At 44.1% G+C, this 25,279-nt stretch overlaps 1 protein-coding gene and 1 long non-coding RNA gene across 2 annotated transcripts; one reads left to right on the forward strand and one right to left on the reverse strand.

Annotated features, from left to right (window-relative positions):
* Positions 1–2,129: 2,129 nt before the first annotated feature.
* Positions 2,130–4,070, reverse strand: Eif1 (eukaryotic translation initiation factor 1). Its single transcript, XM_013357118.4, has 4 exons — positions 3,900–4,070; positions 3,048–3,211; positions 2,825–2,926; positions 2,130–2,347 (listed from the first exon to the last, which is right to left on the reverse strand). The coding sequence occupies exons 1-4, from the start codon at positions 3,928–3,930 to the stop codon at positions 2,303–2,305; spliced, it is 342 nt and encodes a 113-aa protein (XP_013212572.1). The 5' UTR covers positions 3,931–4,070; the 3' UTR covers positions 2,130–2,302.
* On the forward strand, positions 4,062–23,934 carry LOC144376032 (uncharacterized). The gene is made up of 3 exons (XR_013436030.1): positions 4,062–4,506; positions 5,458–21,357; positions 21,851–23,934. It is a non-coding gene; the product is annotated as an uncharacterized LOC144376032 (long non-coding RNA).
* Positions 23,935–25,279: the final 1,345 nt, after the last annotated feature.

Genomic DNA, 25,279 nt, shown 5'->3' on the forward strand with positions numbered 1-25,279 from the left:
CTTCATGAAGTTCTCCTGGCCCCATTCTCTGAGGACAGGAGTGAGGAAGTTCTCAATCCTGTGGTCTTGTGGTTCTGAGTTGTGAATATACAGGTCATGTGGTACAAAGAACAGTACACAGGAAGTCCTGAGATCTAGAGGCTCTTCCACTTACTAACCTTGGGAACTTACCACATCTGAAGTTTTCTTAACCACTGAATGGAGTGAACTGTGCTTTCTTACTTTAGTCTAGAAATTCATCCAAATCACAATTGGATTTGGGTGTTCACAAACTTCCTCACAGTAACACTTTTATAGATAACTGTTGCTAGCTGAACTCTTTAAATTTTATCCTAGAGAAACACAGCTCCTTCCACAAAAAGCACAAAATGCCACATCCAAATAAAGAATCTAGCTGCTATTTCCCATCAACCTGTAGCAGAGGGAGGAATTCTCTTGTCTCACATCATATTTGATGGTAGTCTTCTAAGGTCTGACCTCTAGGATTGCTAAGTTTTCTGTAAGAACCCTTTTGCTATCAAAATCCTACCACGTGTCAAAATTTTTTTTGGTACTGGGGATTGAACCCAGGGTGCTTAACCACTGAGCTGCACTCCAGCCCATTTTATATCTTGAGACTAGGTCTTGTTAAGTTGCTGAGGCTGGCTTTGAACTCATGATCTTCCTGCCTCAACCTCCTGAGGTGTTGGGATCACATGGATGTGCAACCATACCTGGTTTTAAAAAAGGTCTCAAATTCTTTGTAAAGGGTTACTATGTTTGGAGCCTTGGAGTCAGGTGGTAAGTTCTACCTGTATTAAATATTATCAGTTTTGCAGGAAGAAATTTGTTCTAGTCAAGCCCTTACTTTGGGGATTTATTTACATATTAGGACAGTTGTCACTCCATCAACTTTTTACCTGGTTCTAGTATCTTCCCAACCTGGCCTGTATCCCTACTCACCCAAGTGACCTTTACCTACAAAATGAGCCAGCAACAAATTTATGGACCCAAGGACAGACCTTGACATTCCTCTCAGGAGTGAACTCCCAACATTAAATTCCAGCTTCTCAATACTACACACCCATTGCTTAGTACAATGCTGCACACTTTTTCTAGTTAGTGGATCTTTGATTAAGGTTTTATCATGACTGTCCTTTTGTTAGGGCTTAAATGAAGACCATTAAGGAACTTCAAGAATTTTCAACCATTCAAGTCTCTCCATAGCTCTGAAAGAGGGACAGCCCAATGACCAGTGCATCACTCAGGCTGGCTAACCCTGTCAGCCATGCAGCATTCTTCCAGGACTCTGATTAATGGGACAGCATAACTGCAGCTAAATGATTGCAAAACAGCTGACCCAGAAGGAAGAAGTTCATAAAAGGCTTGCTAGGCCAAGTTCAGTTGTTAGGCTGTGATGTCCTCCACTGCCTATTTCTGTGATTCATCCATATACACAAGATTGACTATGGATAAAGTAGAATCTGCAAGTCAGTTATTTCTGAAAACAAGTTTTATTTAAATAAGGGTTTAAATACATTACATAACATTAAAACTGGAAGGGAAAAAGAAAACCAAAAACCAGTTTATCACTTCACATGGCACTGGGCAGCTGTTGCTAGTGAGTTGCAAAGCTCTACAGCTAGCTACAGGACTGATAACATCAGTTTGGAATTTGTTCCCTTGTCAAAAGTTTAACTGATATTAAGCTGGCCTCACATTCTGTTGTTTTGGATACCCCTTAGCTTGAATATGTCTAGTCAAAAAGAAGACCTTGGTGGCAAGCCAGATGTCACATCACCTCACTGGAAGGAAGATGGCCTCTGTGTTCTGCCCACCTGGTCACGTTAGACACCAGGGATTCTTTTGAAAAAACAAAATGAAACAAAAACCTCCCCCAAACTACCAAAGGCCCCCCTTCTAGTGGTACAGCTGCCTTACCCCATTCCTCCTGATCAGGTCATGACACTCTTAGGGCAGGGGCCTCAGCTGAGGGAGACTTGAGAAGCTTCTGGTAAGACACAGCCATCTGATCTTGGGGCTCTGGGCTTTGCTGAAACATCACGTTATTGCTTTGTTTCAGGGTGGACACTGCCAGGCACCTACTGCTTGACCTCTGTTTAAATGAGGGACTTCAAGACTAGACAGCATGGCTCTTTTCAGTTTATTGCATGAAGGAGTTACACTAGTCCAAGTTAAAAGCGGACCCCAAATGGTTACATTATACAAGCTGTGAGGTTTTTAAACTTGTGACAAGGGACAGAAGGGGAATTCTACTCATTGCAAGGAAATCCTCACTTAAGCTTCAGTGAGCCACAAGCACTTAAAACCCATGAACCTTCAGCTGATCGTCCTTAGCCAGTCCAATCTGCAAAGAGAAAAGGGCAAAGTTTTAAGAGAGGAAAGGGAGCTAAAATTCTAAAAAAACAAAAACACCCCAAAATAACAACTTTACTTCTGATGGCAGTAATAGGTCTTCCAGCTACTTTACCTGGCAAAAGGAACCCAGCAGCCAGTGTGCACATGTCAATCTCTGCCAAGCACAACGGTTCAACTGGGGGTGTTTAGTTTAACTACCTTCTTGAACATCCTTGCCTCAAGAAACTAGAGTGTGAGGGTGGGGATCAAAAAATGGTATAGCATGACTTCATATGAAACTTAAAAAAGCATTAGGAAAGTAGACAAGTCCCTTCAGTCTTTAGAATATGGGGTTTTATCCATGCACTTAAAAACTCAACTCTCTTTCCTTAGCCTTCTGTCTGCAACAAAAATTGAGCCCACCATGAAGGATTTAATATTTGCCAACAAAGAGGCACAAATAGAATCAAGACATGCCTGAACTCACCTCTACCAGGAACTGGCATATGTTCTTGCGCTGGTCACCCTGTAGCTGAATTACTTCTCCATATTCTGGATGCTCAATTACAGTACCATTGCAGGCAAATTTCTGCAAGCACAAAAGGAGCAAAACAAATTATGCCAAGCAACTGCACAAACGCATTTAATAATGCCTTTCTAGTTTGTATGCCCCAGTGGACAACTTCAATGGACTATCTTTTTAGACCCACCTTCTTAAACGCCTTCACTAGTTTCTTTTTATCGTAATCATCAGCGATCCCTTGGACAGTAGTAAGGGTCTTCCTGCCGTTTCTCTGTTGAATTCTTATATGGATATAATCCTCAGTGCCAGCAGGAAGCAGGTCATCACCCTTACTTGCATCAGCAAAGGGGTCTGGGAAGAAAAGATTAAACTTATTCAGTGCTGTGATGGTTCAGCTGCCACGTTCCCACTTATCTTTTGCACGTGAGAAACCAGTAGTGAAATTGTTAGGGCAACTTGGGTCAGGTTGGATATGCGTCCTCTGTTGGCCCTCCCCAAACAGGTCAGTCCAGGACGGCTGGCTCTCCCAGGAACCAGAGAAAGCCTGGGCCTCTCGCCCTAGGCCCGCCCCGCCTCGGCAGATCACGTGCTGGGGAGCTCCGGCTGGCAGGCAGCGCCCCACCCGGCTGATGCAACCGGCCGGAACCCGAGCTCCCGAGGCGGGGCCAAGCCTCCCACCCCCATTGGTGAGCACGTTTGTCACTTAGGGCTGGCACCGCCTTTCCATCCCGGCTCCGTGACAACGGCGATGACGTATCGGACGTGACGCATGGGTGGCGGGAGGGGGCGGGTGTGGCCCGAGGAGGACCAGAAGCCATTAGTAAATGCGCCACCCGAGAAGCTGGGCCCGCCCAAGGGCTGACCTCCTGCCCGCTCCTTCCGGTCGTATTCAGGGACCGATCCCAGAGTCCAAACCATCGGCCCTGTTACTCCGAGAGCCTGGACATCTTACTCCCGTCAGAGTTACGAAGGCCCAGAGCGTTTAGCAGATTCCGGGGCCCGGAACGCCCCGCTACCCCAGCAGGGCCCGCTGGCTTACCGAAAGAGTGGAGGTTCTGGATAGCGGACATACGATACGATTCCTTTTCCTCGGTGGAAACGGCCTGCGGAAGGCGGCTGCGGGAGAAGGCGGGCGGGGGGGACGGAGCGTCGGGAAGCGAGGGGGCTCGAGGGGGAGGCTGCTGAGTCCTCGGCGGCGGCTCAGTGACTGGGGCGGAGGGGCGGTGCCTGTATTCACTTATATAGCCGCCCCTGTGACGCCAGCGCGCTGCCCTCACGTCCCGGCCCCACCCACGGCGTCGTGCTCCCAAGCGTCCAGGAGCCACTGCTTCCAATTGGTCCGGGGGCGGGGACGCGGTGCGGCGCCTGCGCAGGAACTTTGCTGCGGGAGGGCGTCCCGAAGACTCCGGGAGAAGTGGGAGGGAGAGAGCGAGCTTGGTTTGCCTTGGCGCCTGCGCCGTGCGGGTGGAAGTCTGTCTGTGCTGCGGAGAAACTGGCTGAGGATTCGAGCGCGCCTGCGCACTATGTCATTGGCATGTTCCGCCTTCCTGACCCCGTTGCGGCCCTTCCTGCTCTGATGGGTTTTCGTGGGGGTGAGATTGGCTCTCCTTAGAGGGGTTTTGATACTGAGCCTCCCAAATGCAACGGTATGTGTTACTCACCTATATACTTAGCGGTCTACCCGTTCGGTCATAAAAAGATGACCGAAAAAGAGATTAGGGTAGCACTTGGATTATTTAGTCAACATAACATACTTTAGATGTTATGTTGACTAAATAATCGAAACTTTAGATTATCATTTGATTAATCTATTCTAAAAATGGATTAACGCCATCCAGAATTCTCATTCAGATTAGATTAATCTACCTAAGCAGTATGCCCAGCTCACTAGTGTGAGTTCAGGGGGTCGTAACTGGTTCTTCACTAGCACCCCCCCCCTTCCCCACTCACCAGAGGTCAGGCACCAGAGGGTGTCCCTTGTGTCATACAAGCTGTCTGGAGTACAGTCTATCCAAAACTTAGATGGAATGTTTCCTTCAAAACAATTAACCTTTCTTGCTCTATTTATTGAAACACTCTCAGTTGTTGAGTGAGTGGTGTCAAAAGATCAGGGATTTTAGACCCAGAGTCTAACTCCAGGAGTGAGGCAGGTCAGATAAGACAAAGCCAAGGGTTATGTAAAGGGGTGCAGATGGGGGCTGGGTGAGAACTGGAGTGCAGTATCTGGAAATTCAAGAACTTATTTCTTTAAAAATTTTTTTTAAAAAAAATTATTATTTTTAATGGTATTGGGGTTGAACCAGGGGTGCTTAACCACTGAGCGACATCCCCAGCCCTTTTTATATTTTATTTAGAGACAAGAGTCTTGCTAAGTTGCTTAGGTCCTTCTTCTTAGGTTGCTGAGGCTGGCGTCCAACTTGAATCCTCCTGCCTCAGCCTCCAGAGCTACTGGGATTACAGATGTGCACCACCACACCCGTATAGTCTCTCTTTAATTTTTATTTTTTTTTTATTTTTTATTTTTTTAAAGAGAGAATGAGAGGAGAGAGAGAGAGAGAGAGAGAATTTTTTTAATATTTTTTTTTTTTTTTTTTTAGTTCTTGGCGGACACAACATCTTTGTTGGTATGTGGTGCTGAGGATCGAACCCGGGCCGCACGCATGCCAGGCGAGCGCGCTACTGCTTGAGCCACATCCCCAGCCCCTCTCTTTAATTTTTAAATATTGACAATAAGTTGAATTTTTGGCCAACCCTGCCTTCCCCTCCCCAAATGTGTGCTGGTCTTGTGGACAGTCAGTTTTTGCCCCTGTCAGGGTCACTGCCCTCCTGGAGATGAAGGTTAGTGGGAGAGAGAGAAAATAAACAAAAACATAGTGACAGATTGTGAGAAGTGCCCCAAAGGGAAAATGGGGTGATGTGACAGAGTGACAGGGCCAGGTTTCTTCTTCAGAAGGCGTGATCAGAGAAAGTCCTGTGAGGAGGAGACCTCTGAACTAGCACTTTTGTACCAGGGGTTCACTTGATGCTTTGACTATATCCCTTGTGGCTTTGAAAATTACATGTTTTCTTTTTCCCAACCTTCTTCTCCCTGACCTTCTCCTCCCTGATCTTATTCTTCCTGATTTATCCTTTCTAATCTCATTTTCTCTGTATCACCTCTTTAACCCCCCCCCCCTTCCTGCTGATGGGCAGGATCACAGCCTTTGGGACAGTAGTCCCCTTTGTTTCTCCTTTGCTAGCAAAGCAATAAACCTTCTTTTTCCTTTTTCTCAAAACCCTGTCCTCGTTATTAGATTGGCATTGGGAACAAGGACCGAGCTTTGGGCAGCACTTTGAGGGTGGGAAGGAGTCCACTGTGGAGCAGAGAAGGAACCCTCACAGACTCAAAAGCTTTGAGGGAGGAAAAACCAGCTATACTTGACAATTTGTTTTGATTCTATTTTACTAACAATCTTTTGATTGATACTTTGACTTCCTTCACATTGGAAAGGAGAGCCATGGCTGTAAATCATGGGCATCCCAGTCACATGGTCATCTGGGTTTGAAAAGTCAAGGGCCCAGCCTGCCATCCTGGGGACCTCTCCACTCAGGGATGTTGCTCTGCTGGAAAGAGTTTGGGGGGTCGTGAATGAGTCAGGTGTCCTTCCTAGTGTGCACATAATATTTTGTATTGTAAAATTTGAAAATCATGATGTGGTTGTTATGATTTAAATATGCGGTGTCCCTCAAAAGCTTATGGGTGAGACAATACTAGAACATTACGAGGTGAAATGCACTGAAATCAGTGCATCAGTCCATTGATAGGGATTCACTGGGTGGTAACTGGGGGCAGTATGGTGTGGCTGGAGGAAGTGGGTCACTGGGTTGTGCCTTTGGGGTACATATTTTGCCCTGTTGAGGAACAGCTTTCTCTACTTCCTGATTGTTCTTTCCAGAGCTGCTTTCCTCCTCCACACCCTTTGGCCATGATGTTCTACCTCACTTTGGGTCCATGGAACCGGCCATCTGTAGGCTGAGACCTCTGAAATTGAATGCCAAATAACCTTTTTCTCCTGTCAAATTGTTCTTGGCAGGTCTTTTGATCACAGCAGTGAATAAGCTGACTAAAACAGTGGTCTAATTTATCAATTTTTCCATTTAGAAAAAGATTGTTTTTTTTTCTTTTCTTTTCTTTCTTTTTTTTTGGTACTAGGGACAGACCCTAGAGGTGCTTTACCACATCCCCAGCCATTTTTAGTATTTTATTTATAGACAGGGTCTCCCTGAGTTGCTTGGACCTCTCTAAGTTGCTGAGGCTGGCTTTGAACTCTGATCCTCCTGCCTCAGCTACCTAAGTCACTGGAATTATAGGCATATGGCACTGCATGTGGTGGAAAAGATTCTTTTTATGTCATTAAAGAAGTTCTTTTTCTGCCCCCAGTTATCAAGATTTTGTATTTTGAAAGTTTCTTTTTTTCTTTTTGGTGATTGAACCCAGGGGTACTTTTGCCATTGAGCTATTTCCATGGTCCTTATTTTTTTATTTTGAGACAGGGTCTCATTAGGTTGTTGAGCCTGACATTGAGCTTACCATCCTTCTGCCTCAAGCCTCTAGAGGCTCTGGGATTGCAGGTGTGCACCCCTTCCCCTGCTGCATTTTGAAAGTTTTAAAGCTTTGCTTTTCACATCTAGGTCTTTAAGCTACCTGGCATGTATTTTTGTATGTGGTGGGAGACCAGGGTCTCATTTCCCCACTCTGGATAACCAGATATTCCAACAACGATTATTGAATGATGTATCCTTTCCCCACCAACTGGTCATGCCTTCTCTGTCATAATTGTGTCTGTTCATGTAGGTTCTTTTCCCCTGGTCTGTTGATCCCTGAGCCACACTCTCATTACAGGAGGGTTATGAAATGTCCAATAGGATGTGTGCCTCATTCTTGTTTTTCCTTAGAATGCTCTAGGCTATTTATTGTTTGGTCCTAGTTCCCTGTGTTCCAGCAGCTCTACAAAACACGACAAGCTCTGATCAGGCTGTTTGTGCCTGCTTCTCTCTTACTTGGAATATGTCCTTCCGTCCACATTGCCCACCCATCCTTCCAGACTCAGGTGGCATCACCCTTCTTCTGAGAAGACTGGGCTTAGAGCCTTGCTCTATGCAAGGCTTGACATTTATTGTGCTGCTTTTTTGCATTCATGTTTCTTGGACTAGTTACATAGTTTCCTAGGCTCAGTATTAAAATGAAAACATGAGATTTTTTTTTTTCAAAATGGTTAGAAATTTTAAAGCAGTGATAGCAGAGCCTAAAGGCAAGTGTCCTCTAATAGTGGGGTGTTATGTGACTTGCACAGGTCACATGCCCTGGAATCTGGCCCTTCATCTTCCCTTACTTGTCTTCCCTGCTAGGCTGTAAGCTTAAAGAACAGGGTACATGCCTATCTGCTCTATTCCCAAAGGAGGTAGATGAACAGGTGGGCATTCATTATAGATAATCAGCTACCAAGAGTGGCCAACCCTGGCTATAACCTCTGCCCCCCTTTAGGAGGAGCAGAGGAGTGAGGCAAATCCCTTTTCAGAGGTCTGATTCTGAGCTCCAAAGGGAGATACTGGACCTGGCCTCCTGGCACAGGGCAGGGGAGGTGCCCTAGCTAAGCAGCTTTGCCCAATCCCTCCCGTCTGCACTTAGCCTGACCTGGCATGCATGCCTGGTGCATGGTGCCAGACCTGACCTCAGTGCGCTGTAAATAGTTATTGCCACAACACACACACACACTTTGACCCAGGTGGGATGCAGGTGAGAGTGCAGGCCTGGCACGTGGCTGGGGAAGCAGGAGGCCCAGTTCTTGATGACGTAGCTCACCTGTCAGGGCTCCAGTTCTATCCCCCAGAGAAGGACTGGGTGATTCCTTCCCAGGTCTGCAGCCCCATCTCCCAGCTTGGCAGCAGCATTCCCTTGAAGGGTCTATTAGCATTCCCCTTCCAGGTGGGAGCTTGTCTTGTCTCTGGGAGCCTATAGTATCTTCATAGATCCAGACTAATTGTTGGGAAAGTGACTGCTTTGCCTGCTGTTAATGCTTGCTTTTTAATGACTGCTTTTAGTTCTGAGGTTGTGTCACCTGGGAAGCCAAAAGCAGGGCATGTAGCACAGACTCTGGAGTATCCAAATCTCAGCATCCATTCCACCTCTTCCTTCCTGGGCCACGTGCCTCTCTCAGTCTTCATTTTTTTCCTCTGCATTATAGGGACTGTAACACCCTTCCCTTAGGCAGTTGAAGGGATTTAAGGAGGAGAATATAGGCATGGGGATAAAAAAAATGTAGAGTTATAAAATCATAAGTAGATTCTGCCAGTTTTCCAGTGGAGAGAACAACAGGGGACAGGGGAGACCTCTTCAGAATGGCATGGGGCAGAGGTAGGCTTCGCTCCATGGTGATCTCCTTGGTATGTGACAAAGGCATAGCTGTGTGAGACACTCTGGAACCCTCAGCCTGGATAAGATTTCCTAGGGCCCCAAATGTGGCACAGAAACAGCAGAATCTCCTGCCAGGAAGGGATGGCATCCTCTGGGGAAACAAGTGTCTCCATAGTAACCAGGACAGATGGATGATATTGTCCTAGGGACCTCCCCAACCTCCAGTACTATAGAAAACCTTGTGACTGAAGGAATCCTGAGGAGGGCTGGGGCTCCTGTCATATCCAAGATTGGGTTTCTGAGCAGCCTGGTGGCATGCTAATCAGCAAGGATTTTACTAGACTTAAAAAATATCCAATTATTGTCATGTTTCTTGCATTCCTTATTTGGGACCTACTACCCACATGTGGAAATGACTGAAATAGCTACCCCCCATGGATAGAGAAGGTCCCAGTGAATGAAGGCTGCTGTTCTTACCACTTGGAAAAGGGGCAGGAGGGAGAAGGAAGGAAAGAGAAGGAGGGAAGTCCCCACCTGCTGTAGCTCTGACCCAGATCAGCAAGACCCAAATGGGGTCACTGTGAAATGTGCATGTCAGGCATCACTGGGGTTTTGCTGACAGTATATCACCTCTTCAAATATGAAAGAAATTTAGTGGGTGCTAGGAATGATCTCCTTCTAGATCCAGGTGGTAAAAGCTCATCAAACTCTACCCTAAGGCTGAGTGTGTTTCGTATGTATGTTTCTTATGTTTGGCTTCTTCTCCCTCTCCCCCTGCAACCCGGCCAGGCTCTCCACTTGTTCTCACTTTTCCACGCTTATCAAGAACTCACTGTGTCCACCCATTTGGGAACTCAGCTCAGTTCCTCTTTGCCTCTTTGCTGACAGAGCATCTGCCTTCCCCCTCTCCTTCCTCCTCCAGGAGCCCCTGTGGAAGGGAAGGGGGCCAGGAGCCTCTCTTAGGAAGGGAAATAAAGGCCAGAGCTCTTGGTTCCTCTTCCCTGGAGAGGGCCACCTGGGTGGCCAAACTGCAGACTTGGGTGCTGAGGGTGGAAGTGCAGCTGGGGCTTGCTGGGGGAGGTGGCCAGGCCTGCCATCTGGACCGCAGCCTAGCATGCGTTCAGATGCTGCTCCAGCACCAGGAGGAGGCACCAGGCACTGGTGTTCTGCATTGGAAAAAGTCCTGCATCCAGGGCTGGCGAACACTCCAGATGGAATGTAGAGCATCTGCCAGGTTTTATAAAAATCAGACTGGTGCCCCTTCTATAAGAGCCTCACAGATGTGTTTGGGTGGAGAATTCTGCCTGGGACTGAGACCATGGTGCCTTGAAATTTTACTTTTGGTTTTTAAAGCTACTGGAACTCAAGGAAGGGCCATCTTAAGGGAAGGCTGCTGTGTTTACCCAGTTGCAACTCCTGGAGTCCTTTCCCCTGACTGTGAAGGAGCTCCTGCTGGCTGTGAGAGGAGGGAGGAAACAGGGTGGACATTGCATGATGGCGCCCCACCCCTGTCCAGCTGCTGATTGGTTCCCTCTACACCCACACCTTTGCACCTGCCTCCCAGCTCTCAATCCTGTGTCAGCCTAACTGTGGGGGCTGCCTGCATTCTTCCTGCACTCACCTGTCTTCCTCATATCCACCTCCTAAAGGGCTGGGGCAGCCAGAGTCCTGACAGTAAAACTGAGCTCTAGAAATGGGTCTAGTCCAACAGGGATGCTTTGTGAGTCTAAAATACAGGGTTTGGAAGACTAAACATAAACAAAATTATAGGTGGGTGTGGTGATACATGCCTTTAATCCCAGCAACTCAGGAGGCTGAGACAGGAAGATTGCAACTTCAAGGCCAGCCTCAGAAACTTAGGAAATCCATAAGCAACTTAGGAGACCCTGTCTCAAAATAGGAAAAAGGTCTAGGGAAGTGGCTTAGGAGTTAAGTGCCCCTGGGTTCAAAAAAAATTTTTTTTTTGAGATAGGGTCTCACTAAGTTGCCCAGGCTGGCCTGAAGTTGTGATCCTCCTGCATCAGCCTCTAGAATTCCAACCATGCCCAGCGCATCTTTTTCTTTCTTTCTTTTTTTCCCACCTTTAGCTTTTTTTTTTCTTTTTTCTTTTTAGTAGTGGTGTGGTGCTTGAACCTAGGACCTAAAGTACATGCTAGGCAAGTACTTTATCATTAAGGTTCATCTTCAACCCTTCTTTTAACTCTAAAAAAGTGTGACCATTAGGAGATTCTGCCTTGCATATGTGACATTCATTACATTTCTCCTGGGACAATGTTGTTCAAGACAGTTCTAGACTAGAGAGTCCCTTGGCGTAGTGCCTGGCAAAACCCTGATCTTGGGCATATATGAGCTGTCCCCAGCCTACACCTTGGCCAATACCATTGCAGTTCCTTATCTCCTGCTGCCTCCTCCAACCTCTGTCCTCCTAAGTAGTTTGGCTCTGCTAGGAGCTTACATATTTCTTGAAGCAAAAGTGAAGCCCAATGGGTGCACACCTGTAATACCAGAGGCTTGGGAGGCTGAGGCAGGAGGATAGCAAGTTCAAAGCCAGCCTCAGCAACTATGAGGTGCTAAGCAACTCAGTGAGATCCTGTCTCTAAATAAAATGAAGAATAGGGCTGGGGATGTGGCTCAGTGGTTGAGTGCCCCTGAGTTCAGTCCCCCCCACCCCCCACAAAAAATTAAGCCCTTTGAGGATGTGGGGGGAAAGGATTATTCATTCATGCTGGTGGGACTGCAAATTGGTACAACCACTCTGGTAAGCAGTATGGAGATTCCTCAGAAAACTTGGAATGAAACCACCATTGGACCCACTTATCCCACTCCTTAGTATATACCCAAAGGACTTAAAATCACCCTACTATAGTGACAGGACCACATAAATGTTTATAGCAGCTTAATTCACAATAGTCAAGCTATGGAACCAAGTTAGGTGCCCTTTGATAGATAAATGGATAAAGAAAATGGGGTATTTATTCACAATGAAGTATTATCATAAAAAAGAATGAAATTATGGCATTTGAAATGGATGGAACTGGAGAATATCATGCTAAGTGAAATAAGCCACTTCCAAAAAACCAAAGGCCGAATGTTCTGTTAGACATGTGGAATCTAACCCACAACAAGGGAGGATAGGGAGGGGAAGAATAGAAGTTCATTGGATTAGAATGAAGGGAAGGGATGGGGGATGGGAATAGGAAAGACAGTAGAATGAATTGGACATAACTTTGCTCATATATGAATACATGACCAGTGTGACTCCACGTTATGTACGACACGAATGGGATCCTAAATGGAATGGGTTGTGCTCCATGTATGGATAATAGGTCAAAATATCTACGGTCATGTGTATCTAACAACAACAACTACAAATGAAGCCCTTTGAGCTGATTGCTCCTGGCTCCCAGTGATGGTCATATGGCACAGAAGCTGGCCAGGGAGTGGAAGGATCTTTTCTCTCCCCAGTGGCTTATGAGTATCACCCATCCAAACCGTGTTCCTTCCTGAACCAGAGGTGATGTTCTCCTGCTTTTCACTCCTGCAATCCAACCCTCCTGCCAGCCAGTGGATACACACTGCCATCTGAGCATGCATTGAGATGGTGGAGGTGATAATCTTATCCAGTGTTCCAAAACTTAACAAATGCATCCTTTACCCATAACTAGGACTCTTCCTGAAAGGATTTTAGACAGTTTTTTTTTTTACTTTTGAAAACTTGTGCTAAGCACGATGTGCTAGGTACTCTGCTGAGAGTTTTGCACTGTCTTTTGGAAGGTCATAGTCTTTTTGTAGACAAGAAACATGGTTGTGGTAGCAATGGGCCTCTTCCTGCTGGGCTTCCCTGCTACTCCAAAAGGGCCAGGTTCCTCTGAGAGAGAGGAGGCTGGAGGATGATTCTGCCTTTGTAGGTGGGCTCTCCATTTTCTTGTGGGTGTGTGTTTGCAGTGCTGGGGATGGAACCCAGGGCCTTGCTCATGCTAGGCAAACACTCTGCCACTGAGCGCCCTAGGGCTCATCACTATCTCAGTGGGGGCCAGTGTTTGGGACTGTGTCCCTGTTCTCTCCAGAGCTGGGGTGTGGGGCAGACATATCTGAAGAGTGAGTCTGGGAGCCAGTGTTGCTGTAGATAGGGAAGCCATTGCAATCCACAGAATAGGATTTGGAAAAAAATTTGACTTCCGATTTGTTTATTTAAACAAACAATGACTGAGGCCCATTAGCAGGTGCTGTGATAAATAGGTCCTGCTCCTTAGGAGCTCAGGTACTATCAGGGAGATGAACTGAGTGTAGGCATGATCAGAGTGGCCTGCGCAGGGGAGACCGGTAGGCCTGGAGGGACCAGAGACAGGGCCCTGGTGTGTATTGTGAACATGTGCATCTGCATGTCTGAGTGAGTGTGAACATAGGCATGTGTGTGCACTCCTTTCTTCCTTCCCAGATGCTTCTGGGCATCTGAGAGCTTCCTGCTCTTTAGCCCAGGTAGGGGGAATGATCCCCATCTCCATAAGAGCTCACAGGGAGGCCCTACTGGTGTGAATGGGGCTTTGAGATGCTGTCCTGTTTGAGATGCTGTCCTGCTAGTTGTTTGCTGAACACCCTCAGACAATTCAAGCAATCTTTCTTTTTTTAAAATATTTATTGTTTTTTTAGTTGTAGATGGACACAATATCTTTATTTTATTTTTATGTGGTGCTGAGGATCAAACCCAGTGCCTCATGCATGCTAGGCAAACGCTCTACCACTGAGCCACAACCCCAGTCCCTTGAGCAATCTTCTGAGCCTCACTTTCTTTCCCTGTGTGAGCCAGGGGGAAAAAAATCCCTGGATTTACTATTTATTAGGAGAGTGGCTCAAGGTGCCTAGAGTGGTCTTAGTTGGCCAAGAGAGGAACCTGGATGGAGCTAGGATGCTTACCAGAGGATGGAGGCCTCAGGGAAGACATGGAAAGGTGAAGGTGAACCACATTCTCTGGACAGATGGAGAGAGGCTGGGAGAAGCAACAGCTCTCCACGGCTTCGGGGAGGAAAGTCTTGTCCACAGTATTATCTCTGCCCCATCTGAATGCTTCTGTGCAATCATTAATAAAATATTGATTTCTCAGTGGTTTTGTGGGAGGGAGAATTTTCTTTTGGGTACAGGGTGAAGTTTTGAGTTCTGCTTCAAGATTGGCCTGGAGTAGAAACAGAGGCTGCTCCAGGGGGCCTGGTGATACCTTAGTTCGCTTATAGGGTGTTTGTGGCTCATTGTAGAGTTATTTATTATGTGCTTCCCAAGTGCCAGGCACTATTGCATGCATTGTATTTATCAATCTTGTTGACTCCTCCCGACACCTCATGAGGAAGGAATTGTTATTTTACAGATAAGGACACCATATCACAGAGAGATGGGATTATTTTCACAAGATCACAGCAAGGAAGTTGCAGGGCTGGAATTCTAACCCAGAGCCTGTGCCCTTAATTTCAAAAGGGCTCTTTCTCTGGCCCAGTGCCCCACGCACTCACCCCAGCAGTCATAGATGGTTTCACTGCCGAGAGCTCCAGGAAGGCACTAGATTCCCTGCCCAGGGCAATGTGGTGTTAAAAAAATTAGTGTGCTACGTAATGATGGACCACATAATGACTGTGGTCCCATAAGATTATCTCACCTAGTGACACTGGAGGTGTCTTTATTTGTGTAAGTGTCCTTTATAGTGTGTGCATAATGACAGTCTTGCCTAAAGATGCCTTTCTCTGAATATGTCCTCCGTGTTAAGCTCTTTATGAGTGTGTTCATGACTCTTGTTCAAGGTGGAAAGGGGCTGGGGATATAGCTCAGTTGGTAAAGTGCTTGCCTCACATGCACAAGGCCCTGGGTTCATTCCCCAGCACCGCCCCCCCCCCACCGCCTCAAAAAAAAAAAGATGGCAAGGAAGACTTTTCCATGGGGAGCAACTGCAATGGGATTTTGTGGTAGGGGAGAGATTTAGGCTTGACTCTGGCTACGATAAGGAAAAGGAGAACTTTATATCTAGGGGACAGGGCGAAGGACTGGTGGATGGAAAATTACTAAGAAGTAGGGTGATTCTTTGCAAACAGGATTCTTGCTAAAGAAAGGCCAGGGTGATAAGATGGGGGTTTTGTTTGACTGAATCAACAGATTTCTTTTTTCCTTCCTTTTTTCTTTTTATTTATTTATATCTCGAGATGGGATCTCTCTCTATTGAGCTCAAGTGGTTCATCCACCTTGGCCTCCTGAGTAGCTGGGACCCCAGGCATGCACCCCTATCTGGCAACTCAGCAGAATTCTTGCTAAAACTGGAGCAAGTGAGCTGAGACAGAGCCCAAGGTCGGGGCATAGTCAGAAAGGGGAGGTAGAGGAGCCTGACTAGAATTGGATGATGGAAAGAGTTTTTTTTTTTTTTTTTCTTTTTCTTTTTTATGGTATTGGGGATTGAACCCAGAGCCTCATGCGTGCTAGGCAAGAACCACCGCTCCAGTCCAAGGTCAGCGTCTTTGTCTTTGTCTGTCATGCAGAGCCCAGCTGTGCTAGGGCAGAGAGTGGGATAGGTTGCTGAGAGACCAAAGAAGACACCTGGAAATGAGATGTGAGACATAATGTTTATTGCAAAATGCTAACAGGGAAGATAGTGTAGTGATGGACCGGATAGGTGTACCTCTGTTTCTCACGGTGCCTCTGGTGCTTCACCAGGAAATAGTGTCCCCACCCCCATCACACTTTGATCAGTGGTGGCGTCGGGAGGAGCACTTCCTCTCCATGCTGTTCTGATCTGCACCAGTTACCACAGGGAGGGAGGTTTTACAGTTACCAGGTTACAGGAACAGTGACATCTCAGCTTAGTTTGCTTCTTCCCTTTGTAGGACCAGCATCCCAAGGCAGGTATGCAAGGAGCAGCTTTCCACAGATAGCACTAACTTGCCCTAATTCTCAACATACACGAGAGAAAGCCAGTGTCCTTCAAGATAATATTTATCTGGACATTCTGGTTCAGACTTGCTCTCATTGTTCTCTTAATGTGGCTAGGTTCTTGGGAACAGAGAGGGCTATTTAAGGGACATGGTGTTTTACTCTTCTCCTCTTCTTCAAGGATGACACAGTGGCCTCATGGTCCTTAAGTGAACTCATTTATTTCAGCATTATTGTTTTATTTAGAGTTATTATTTATTATCTGCTTACCCCCATTATAATTATAGGTACCCCGTTATAAAAATAAAAATAATATGTGGTTTAGAAAAACCAAACTATTATTCAATATAATCTACTCTCTTAGTACATTCTCTTTTTTTAATTATTCTTTTAAAAAATATTTATTTTTTGGGTGCACTTCATTATTTATTTATTTACTTATTTTAGAGTAGAATACATTTTGACATATTGTACACAGATGGAGCACAACTTCTCATTCCTCTGGCTGTACATGGTGCAGAATCACTCCAGTAGTGTAATCATACATGTATAGGGTAATAATGTCTGTCTCATTCTATCATCCTTCCCATCCCTATAGCCCCACCCCTCCCCTTACTCCTCTCTGCACAAACCAGAGTCTCAGTACATTCTTATGACATCAAATGTGTGTGTGTGTGTTTTCCCCCCATGCCCTAAATTTCAGTTCTCCAACAACCTGGATGCCAAATGGGTATACTATAACTCAATTCAATTCTGACAGTCTTCCTGGAGTCAGCACCAGACTCCACAGTCCTATGAAATCACCCCTGCTTTAGATGCCAATTGCAAGAACAGGCCTCACATACTCTGACCAACAAATTGTAAATTAGGGGTTTCTACAGACCTCTCCTTGGGTTTGGTAATTTGCTAGAATGGCTCACAGAACTCAGGAAATACAATTTACTTAGCAGATTACTGGTTTATTATAAAAGGATATAACTCAAGTAGAGCCAGATGGAAGAGGTGCATGGGCAATGCTAGATGGGTTCTGAGGATCTTCTGTGTCCTCACCCTTTCAGGACTCCATTGTGTCCTTTGTGATGTTTATGAGGGTGATATTTTGTAGACATATTTAATGAAATCATTAGTTATTGGTAATTGAACTCAATCTCTACCTCTGTGCTTCCCAGATATCAGAAGGTTCCAACCCTCAAATCATGTGATTGGCTTTCCTAGAAATCAGGCTCCTCTCCCAGTTTTCTGGGACTTTCTAAAAGTCACCTCACTGACACAAATTCAGATGTGGCTGCAAAGGGCTTGTTAAGAGGGGGCTGGGGATATAGCTCAGTTGGAAGAGTGCTTGCCTTCCATGTACAAGGCCCTGGGTTTGATCCCCAGCACCAAAAACAAACAAACAAACAAAAGGGCTTGTTAGGAATAACAAAAGATGTTCCTTTTATCTTCATTGCTCCAAAGCTATTTCGGGAACTGGCAAAACCAAATGTTTATTGTATTACATTAGGAGATCTATGCCAGGAACTGGAGTTGAAGATAAAATACATTTTCTTATTATATTGCAGTATCCCAATGATTATTGCATAAACATTTAAAAAGTACAAATGTAAGAACAACAACTAATGTGTCACTTGTTAAATCTGTCACCATCCAGAGGTGACCAGGACCTATTCTTTTTTTTTTGGTACCAGAAATTGAACTCAGGGGCATTCAACCACTGAGCCACATCCCCAGCCCTATTTTGTATTTTATTTAGAGACAGGTCTCACTAAGTTGCTTAGCACCTTTTTTTGCTGAGGCTGGCATTGAACTTGGGATCCTCCTGTCTCTGCCTCCCAAGCACCTGGAATTATAGGTATGTGTCACCGTGTCTGGGGACCAGGACCATTTTGATATGCTTCTGTGTGTTTATGTGGATGTTTTATGAAGATGTCAACTTCTTTGGCTCTCCCTCTGCTTTGTCCTGGGCCAACCAGTATGTGCCACGAGGTATCTCTTCAATTCTCCCCAGAGAATTCAGTTTCATTAAAAGGAAAGTGGGAGCCAGGTGCTATGGTGTTCACCCATAATCCTAGTTACTAAGGAAGTCTGAAGCTGGAGACTCACAAGTTCAAGGCCAGTTTTGGCAGCTTAGCAAGTCTTTGTCTCAAAATAAAAAAAAGGATTGAGAGTGGAGCTCAGTGGTAAAGAGCCCAGAGTTCACTCACCCAACATACATGGTGAGTGAACATGTCAGCTTTACTCAGTGATCTCTGAAGGAGGTAAGGAGGACATTTACAGCACCCCCCTCCCCGCCATCAACATACCTCTTGTGATACACGTTTTGCTGTGTTATTTTGCAGTGGCCTTTCCTTTGGGAGTCATTCTTGGTAGAGTTACTTTCACTTCCCTTCCCTTTGCCTAGAATTTTAAATTCTCAAGAAAAGCTGCACCTAAATGATTAAGATGTTAACTGCTAAATAATCTTTCCTTAACTTTATAGTACTCAGAATATCTGGTGACGTCTTGGGTACATCATGCTCTCAGAACCTCCATGTGTCTTTTTGGGTGTCATACATTCTGATTCCTTCCCCTCCTTATTGTACGCTCCTGTGTACTTGCAGAAAAGTAATATAGTCATCTAAAGAATCCTAGGAAGCAGTCCCAGGAGATCAGGGTTGATGTTATGTTTTGGATGGGGGAGGAGAATATATACCTTGAATGATCAAGACCCATCTGTTGACCCCCTGCACTGCTTTTTGACTTCTATAAAAGCCATTTCACGTACCTGAGTCCCCAAGTTGGTGCTGAGAGTATGATAGCCCCTTTCATCTTCTCAAGGTCAGCCCTTTAATAACTCTGCTGTCCTTCCCACCAATTCTCATCGTCCAAGTATTGGCTTTTGAGGGGAGAGAAGATGAGCTTGGGTCTGGTAACAAGATTCTTGTGAACCTAAGTAAATTGATATTTTAATTATGATTAATGTGACTATGCTTTGACGGCACAAACTCCATTTTGAGCTTTCTCTTGTAACACAAGTTGTAACTGAGCCAAGTGACTGACTGATAGTCGCATTGACCATTGTGTGTCTAAGGGTGACTTCTGGATACAGAGATAATACACCTGGGACTTTAGACTGTCACCTGAAACTCATCTCACTGTGACTGCATTCTGTGAGTACTCACTCTGAGATGGCAACCGCCACCAGACATTCTGCCCAAGTGAAAATTCCTTTGCTTAATTCAACTTGACAGCATTCTGAACCCACTGATGGGATGGGTCTCCTGGACCATTTGGACGACTTCTGTTTACACATGATATTTGGTTCATTGCTTACATTTTGTGCTCAATAAATGGCCTTTTACTCATTTCTGTTTATATTTTTATATTCTTTTTGCTTATTTTTTGCTCATTATTTTTTCTTGTTCTTGTGGTGTTTGGAATTGGATTGAACCCAGGGCCTTGTACATGCAAGGCAAACACTCTACCAACTGAACTATATCCCCAGCCCTCGTTCAGTTTTTATGTGCCTTATAAAATAATTCAGAAACTGTTTCACTTGACTTGTTATTTGATTAAGAACAAACAAAATGCTGGTCTTGCAGGAGTTATAATTTTGGTACAGGGCATTGAAGCCAGGAGTGTTTAACCACTGAGCCATATCCCCAGCCCTTTTTATTTTTATTTTTTTGTTTTGAGGCAGGGTCTTGCTAAATTTCTTAGGGCCTTGCTAAATGGCTAAGGCTGGCTTTGAATTTGGGATCCTCGTGCCTTAGCTTCCTGAATGCTGGGATTATAGGCATGCACCACCATGCTCAGCTAAGAATTATAATTTTTTTCCCAATTTTAAGCACTTTTATTGATAAAATAGTCCCCTATGTAGTATATATTCTCAGACACAAATTTGAGGTTCTTAAATATTGGGGGGGGATGGGAAACTGCCATTGAAAACAGTCTTTCAAACACCTAAGCCTTAAAACTATAAAGAATTATAATTTTCGAGGTTAAAATCATCACCAATTTTGACTTTCCTCTTTCAGCTCCTTCCAATTCCAGAACTTTAACTTTTTAAAAACATTTATTTTTTAGAAGTAGTTGGACACAATACCTTTATTTTATTTATTTTTTAATTTTTATATGGTGCTGAGGATCAAACCCAGGGCTGAGGATCAAACTCCCAGAGGATAAACCTTGTTAGAAAAGTGTTCTAGTGCTGAGCCACAATCCCAGCCCCAGAAATTTAACTTTTTCTTTGGGTACCAGGGATTGAATTTGGGGGCACTCGACTACTGAGCCACATCCCCAGCCCTATTTTGTATTTTATTTAGAGGCAGGGTCTCACTGAGTTGCGTTGTTTAGTACCTCGCTAATTTGCTGAGGCTGGCTTTGAACTCTCGATCCTCCTGCCTCAGCCTCCCAAGCAAAGCATCTGGGATATCAGGCATGAACTACTACTCCCAGACCATATCTTTAACTTTCATCCTTCAGATTTTTCCAATTAATCCAGCTCCACCCCATCTCTACTCCCAAATTTGTATAGCTGAGATCCATCTCAATATTAAGTAAAACAAAGTGTTTGCTGGGTTTTAGGACTCCTAATGAGTATATCGAGTTAGAAACATTAAAACCTTTTTTCCTGTTATTATTCGTTTGCACTGTAGGAGACTAGAATATGGTATTCCCAAATCTGCCTTTTTTGGTACAGAATTATTTTAAGCTGATTATTTTATTTCACTTTTTGCTTTTATTGTATTTTATCTTTCAGCTTAATTAATTAATTAATTTATAGTACCAGGGATTGAACCCAGAGGGACTTAACCACTGAGCCACATCCACAGCCCTGTTAATTTTTTTATTTATTTTGAAACAGGGTCCTGCTTAGTTGCTGAGGCTGGCCTTGAACATCTGATCCTCCTGCCTCAGCTTCCTGAGCTGTTGGGATTATGGGTGTGTGCCACCGTGCCCAACTACGATAGTGGTTCACTTTATGCTTTAAATATAGCCCTTGCTGTTCTGCCACTGCAACTTATTTTTAAAATGGACATGTTTCTTTCTCTTCCTCTCTCCCTAATGTCTCCCCCTCCCTAATCTCAGGGGAAACAGGATTACTTTTCTTCTCCATTTCAGGCGGATTTATCTTTTCTGAATAGCATACACCATAGAAATGAAGTCATCCTGACTTGGGGATGGTACCAGAAGATCTCAGAAATGACTCCCAAATTAACAAGTGAGTTACAACTCCAGACAAAGGAATGTAGACTTTGAATCATCTCTTTAAAAGCTTCCTGTTCCTGTTGATGCGCAGAATCATAGCCTTTGGGACAGGAGTCCCCTGTGTTTCTTCTTTGCTAGCAAAGCAGTAAACCTTTTTTTTTCCTTTTTTCTTAAAACCATGTCCTCATTATTGGATTGACACTGGGGACAAGGACCTGTAACGGGTTCACTTGATGCTTTGACTATATCCCTTGTGGCTTTGAAACTTACATTTTTTTAAAAAATTTTTTTCCAATCTTTTCCATAAACTTCTCTCTAATCTAATTTTCTCTGAATTACCTCTTTAAAGCCCCACCTGCCTCCTGTGGATGGGCAGAATCATAGCTTTTGGAACAGGAGTCCCTTGTGTTTATTCTTTGCTAGTAAAGCAATAAACCTTCTTTTTCTTTTCTTTCCCCCCCCCCCCAAAACCATGTCCTTGTTACTGGATTGGCATTGGGGACAAGGACCAAGCTTTTGGCAACAGATGGAGCTTTTGGCAACAAATTTGTTAACCCAGGTCGAGAGCTTTCTTGGGTAGTCCTGGCTTTCTAAGGAACCCCACTTCCATGCTGAGGATGTAAGATGAACTTGCTGAGAGCCAACTGCTGAAGAGTTAGGAGAGGTTGCCTTGCGTTGAACCGGAGGAGCTGTTCCTGTGAGTAAAGGGAGGAACTGAGGGACGATCCCAGCAGCTGCCCAAGCTCTTTTGCTTCAGGGAACCCCCACCTTCTCTCCCTGAACAGTACAGGTTGCTCCATCATGGTCCACTTTGAGAAAAAGGAAACTGAACTCAGGAAAGTTGCAACACTCATGACCATTTGTAAGTCCCCTGGTGTGAATACCACGACCCTTGATTCCACACATCTGGTTCCTTTTTTGGAGAATATCTGGTTTCTCTTTCTGCAGACATCTGTGGTGTCACTGGTGTAGGAGTCATTGTTAAGTGGGACTTAAGAACCAACCTAGGGCTGGGTGCTGTGGGGCATGCCTGTAATCCCAGTGGCTTGGGAGGCTGAGGCAGGAGGATCATGAGTTCAAAGCCAGCCTCAGCAACAGCAAGGTGCTAAACAACTCAGTGGGACCCTGTCTCTAAATAAAATACAAAATAGGGCTGGGGATCTGGCTCAGTGGTTGAGTGCCCTGAGTTCAATCTCTGATACCCACCCCCTCCCCTAAAAAGAGCCTAAGGATATGAACTCCCTTTTGATTTGTTCTAGGTTTCATCTGTTCATTGGCCTTAGACTTAGGAATTCCCTTTGGTTGTTGGTTTTGGCAATGGTTTCGGGGCTCCTCTCTGCTTGTCTCTGAGTGCTTCTTTTTTGTACAGTCTTGCAATTGGAGTTGGTCTGCCAAAGGTGAAATGAGTTGAAGAAAAGACTACCAATAGGTATAAGCCTGTCTAACATAATGTTTTACTGTAATAATCTGGCTTTTGAATAGCTTTCTGGATTATTATACAATCTGTAGTTGGAGTTGGTCTGTGAGGGGTAAAATATATGAAAGAGATTCTGTATGTTCAGGCATTTATGCAGTTGCGTGATAAGGGATTTGAATCATCAGGAACTAAGTTGAAAGTGCCAAAAGTCACTGCCGTTGGTGTGCAAGGATAGCAGAACATGAGAAGAAAGGGTTTAAAAAGATTTCAATACTTTAAACCCAGTGCTGGCATTCCTGGCACTGTTTCTCAGCCTGGCCCCGGACAGCCGCAGATCATCTCACTGAGGTCAAAGACACTAGCCCTAAATTGGGAGTGGGGATCCCAGAAAAGCTTCTGGGCTATAGAAAAATGGCCAAAGAGAACCTGGACTCTGCCCTGCCTTCCAGCGCCTTGTGCCCTGTGTGTGTGTGTGTGTGTGTGTGTGTGTGTGTGTGTGTGGTGGGGGTGGGGGGTGGAGTCTGTTGGCTACAAAGAATGTGGCAGTAGGTTCCAGCATTGTCAGTATATGACCTGGGGACAGGAATAGTCTCTACTTAAAGATCTGACAGGACCTCCCATTTGGCCAGGGGATATTCATCACTGGGGCAGAGCAATTCTTGCTATAATAGTATCCCATCAAACTAGATGCTTGGGGAAACTGGTAGAATAAATAACTACATCCAAAAAAGAAAAGGCCAACCTGTGTTTTGTAGGCAGCCTCTGCAAAGGGATCTCAAGGAAACCTAAAGAAAAGGATGGAAGAGACCTCCTCCATTGCATGTCAATATGCTTAGTATAAGAAAAAGAGCCCCCAAGAGCCTCTAGGTACAATTGACAGTCGGAAACTCAACTCACTAAAAGTCGATGGCATCATGATAATGATAAGGCAGACAGGTCAGCCTCAAAAATACCCTGTGCTCCAACCCCTTGAATGCATCCTGGGAGAAAGAAAGACTAAGGCATAGTTTTTGTATATGCTCTTTTGTTCAATTCTCTTCTGGGATGAAATTTGTTGTGTAAATTAAACATACAGATAACATTCTCAAGAACTGTTTCAGAATATGAATTTAAATAAGGGTCCAAAACTGGAAAAGATAAAAGAAAGTTACAGGTATGAAAATATATGGAAAATTAATGTTTCTGGATGAGAAAGTATTTTGGTAAAGTAATATTCTTATGCTAAAGTCCAAGATGAAAGAGAACAAAACTAATGATGTGAAGTTGTGACTGTCTAAGTAAGTCATAGACAGTTTGTGGAAGGTGAATCTCAAAAAGTTTGTGTTTGATTAAATTGGCTATAATTAGCATAGTTATTTAAACATTAATGTACTTATATGAAGCAAAGTCTGAAACATTGATCTGCTCTTATCTATCAAGATAATTTTCTTGTATTTGTTAGTTTTTTTTTTTTATTACTTGGGGAAACTAGGTCTTAAAGGAATTAGGGTTTGTTCCTTAAAAGTCTTAAATGATTACTTTGTAACTGGTTAGACAACTGTTATTTAGGTTATGACAATATAGTTGACATCCTAAATATATGTGACTAAGTATACATATGCATCTATGAACTATATCTGTCTAAGTTTTGTCTTAGTGTTATGTAAGTTCATAAAATGAAAGTTTATGTAAGTTTACTGGTGAGATAACCATTAAGTGCTCTCTTTTATACATTGTTTCTGACGTAGAAGGGCCACATTGTTATTTGAAGACCTGTCATATCTATTTGCTTTGACTAAGTCAATTTCTGATTATTAACAGTGTTTCCTTATTGTATAAGAGATTTAAGGCTATCCTTTGATTTTTATGAACTTTTGCAGACCTGTGATTACTGTTACCATACACTCTAAATTCTAAATTGTACTTTAAATGATAAACTTAGTTAAATGTAAAGCTTAGGAGAGAACTTTGTTTTCCAAACTAACATTATGTGTAGCAAAAGTCTCAGATTTGTATAAATATAACAAATTTGGTATTTAATCATTTCATTTGATGTTTTATAGCTAAAGAAACCTGATGTCAATAAGTTATATATACAATTTTGTGCTACTCTTCACACTGGAGTTGGAACTTAAGTGCATTTTTGGAAGATAATAAGGAGACCCTGATCTGTTTAAATGTGATATTGTAAAACATAGAAGCATTTTGCAACTTTTTTTCACAAAAAGAAAGTTAAGCTATCTTATTCTTTGTTTGAATCATGTTTTAGATGCAATTGTATTGTGTTATTTGTCAAGAGCTCCACCTTATCCGAGATAAGGCTCTGCCTCGAACCTTTATTACATGTTACAGTGATTTCCAAATAGGCTAAACTTGAGCTCATTTAGAGTTGTGTTCAAAATATTGAATTTTGTTGTAAAGATTACTATGATCTCAAAATAAACAGGGGGTATAATACATAACTAAGCTTAAGATTATAAAAATCCTTTTACTTGGTTCATAACCATTACACAAACTGAATATGTTTGCTCTGTTAATT

The sequence above is a fragment of the Ictidomys tridecemlineatus genome, chromosome 3 (genome assembly GCF_052094955.1).
Source record: "Ictidomys tridecemlineatus isolate mIctTri1 chromosome 3, mIctTri1.hap1, whole genome shotgun sequence".
Taxonomy (NCBI): Eukaryota; Metazoa; Chordata; class Mammalia; order Rodentia; family Sciuridae; genus Ictidomys; species Ictidomys tridecemlineatus.

What these genes read in the sequence shown, in the direction of transcription:
- Eif1 (XM_013357118.4), bottom strand. Translation starts at nt 3,930, where the DNA reads ATGTCCGCTATCCAGAACCTCCACTCTTTCG. An exon ending in CCAGAACCTCCACTCTTTCG is followed by an intron (nt 3,212 to 3,899) that starts GTAAGCCAGCGG and finishes TTTTCTTCCCAG; the next exon opens with ACCCCTTTGCTGATGCAAGT. An exon ending in TAGTGAAGGCGTTTAAGAAG is followed by an intron (nt 2,927 to 3,047) that starts GTGGGTCTAAAA and finishes TTGTGCTTGCAG; the next exon opens with AAATTTGCCTGCAATGGTAC.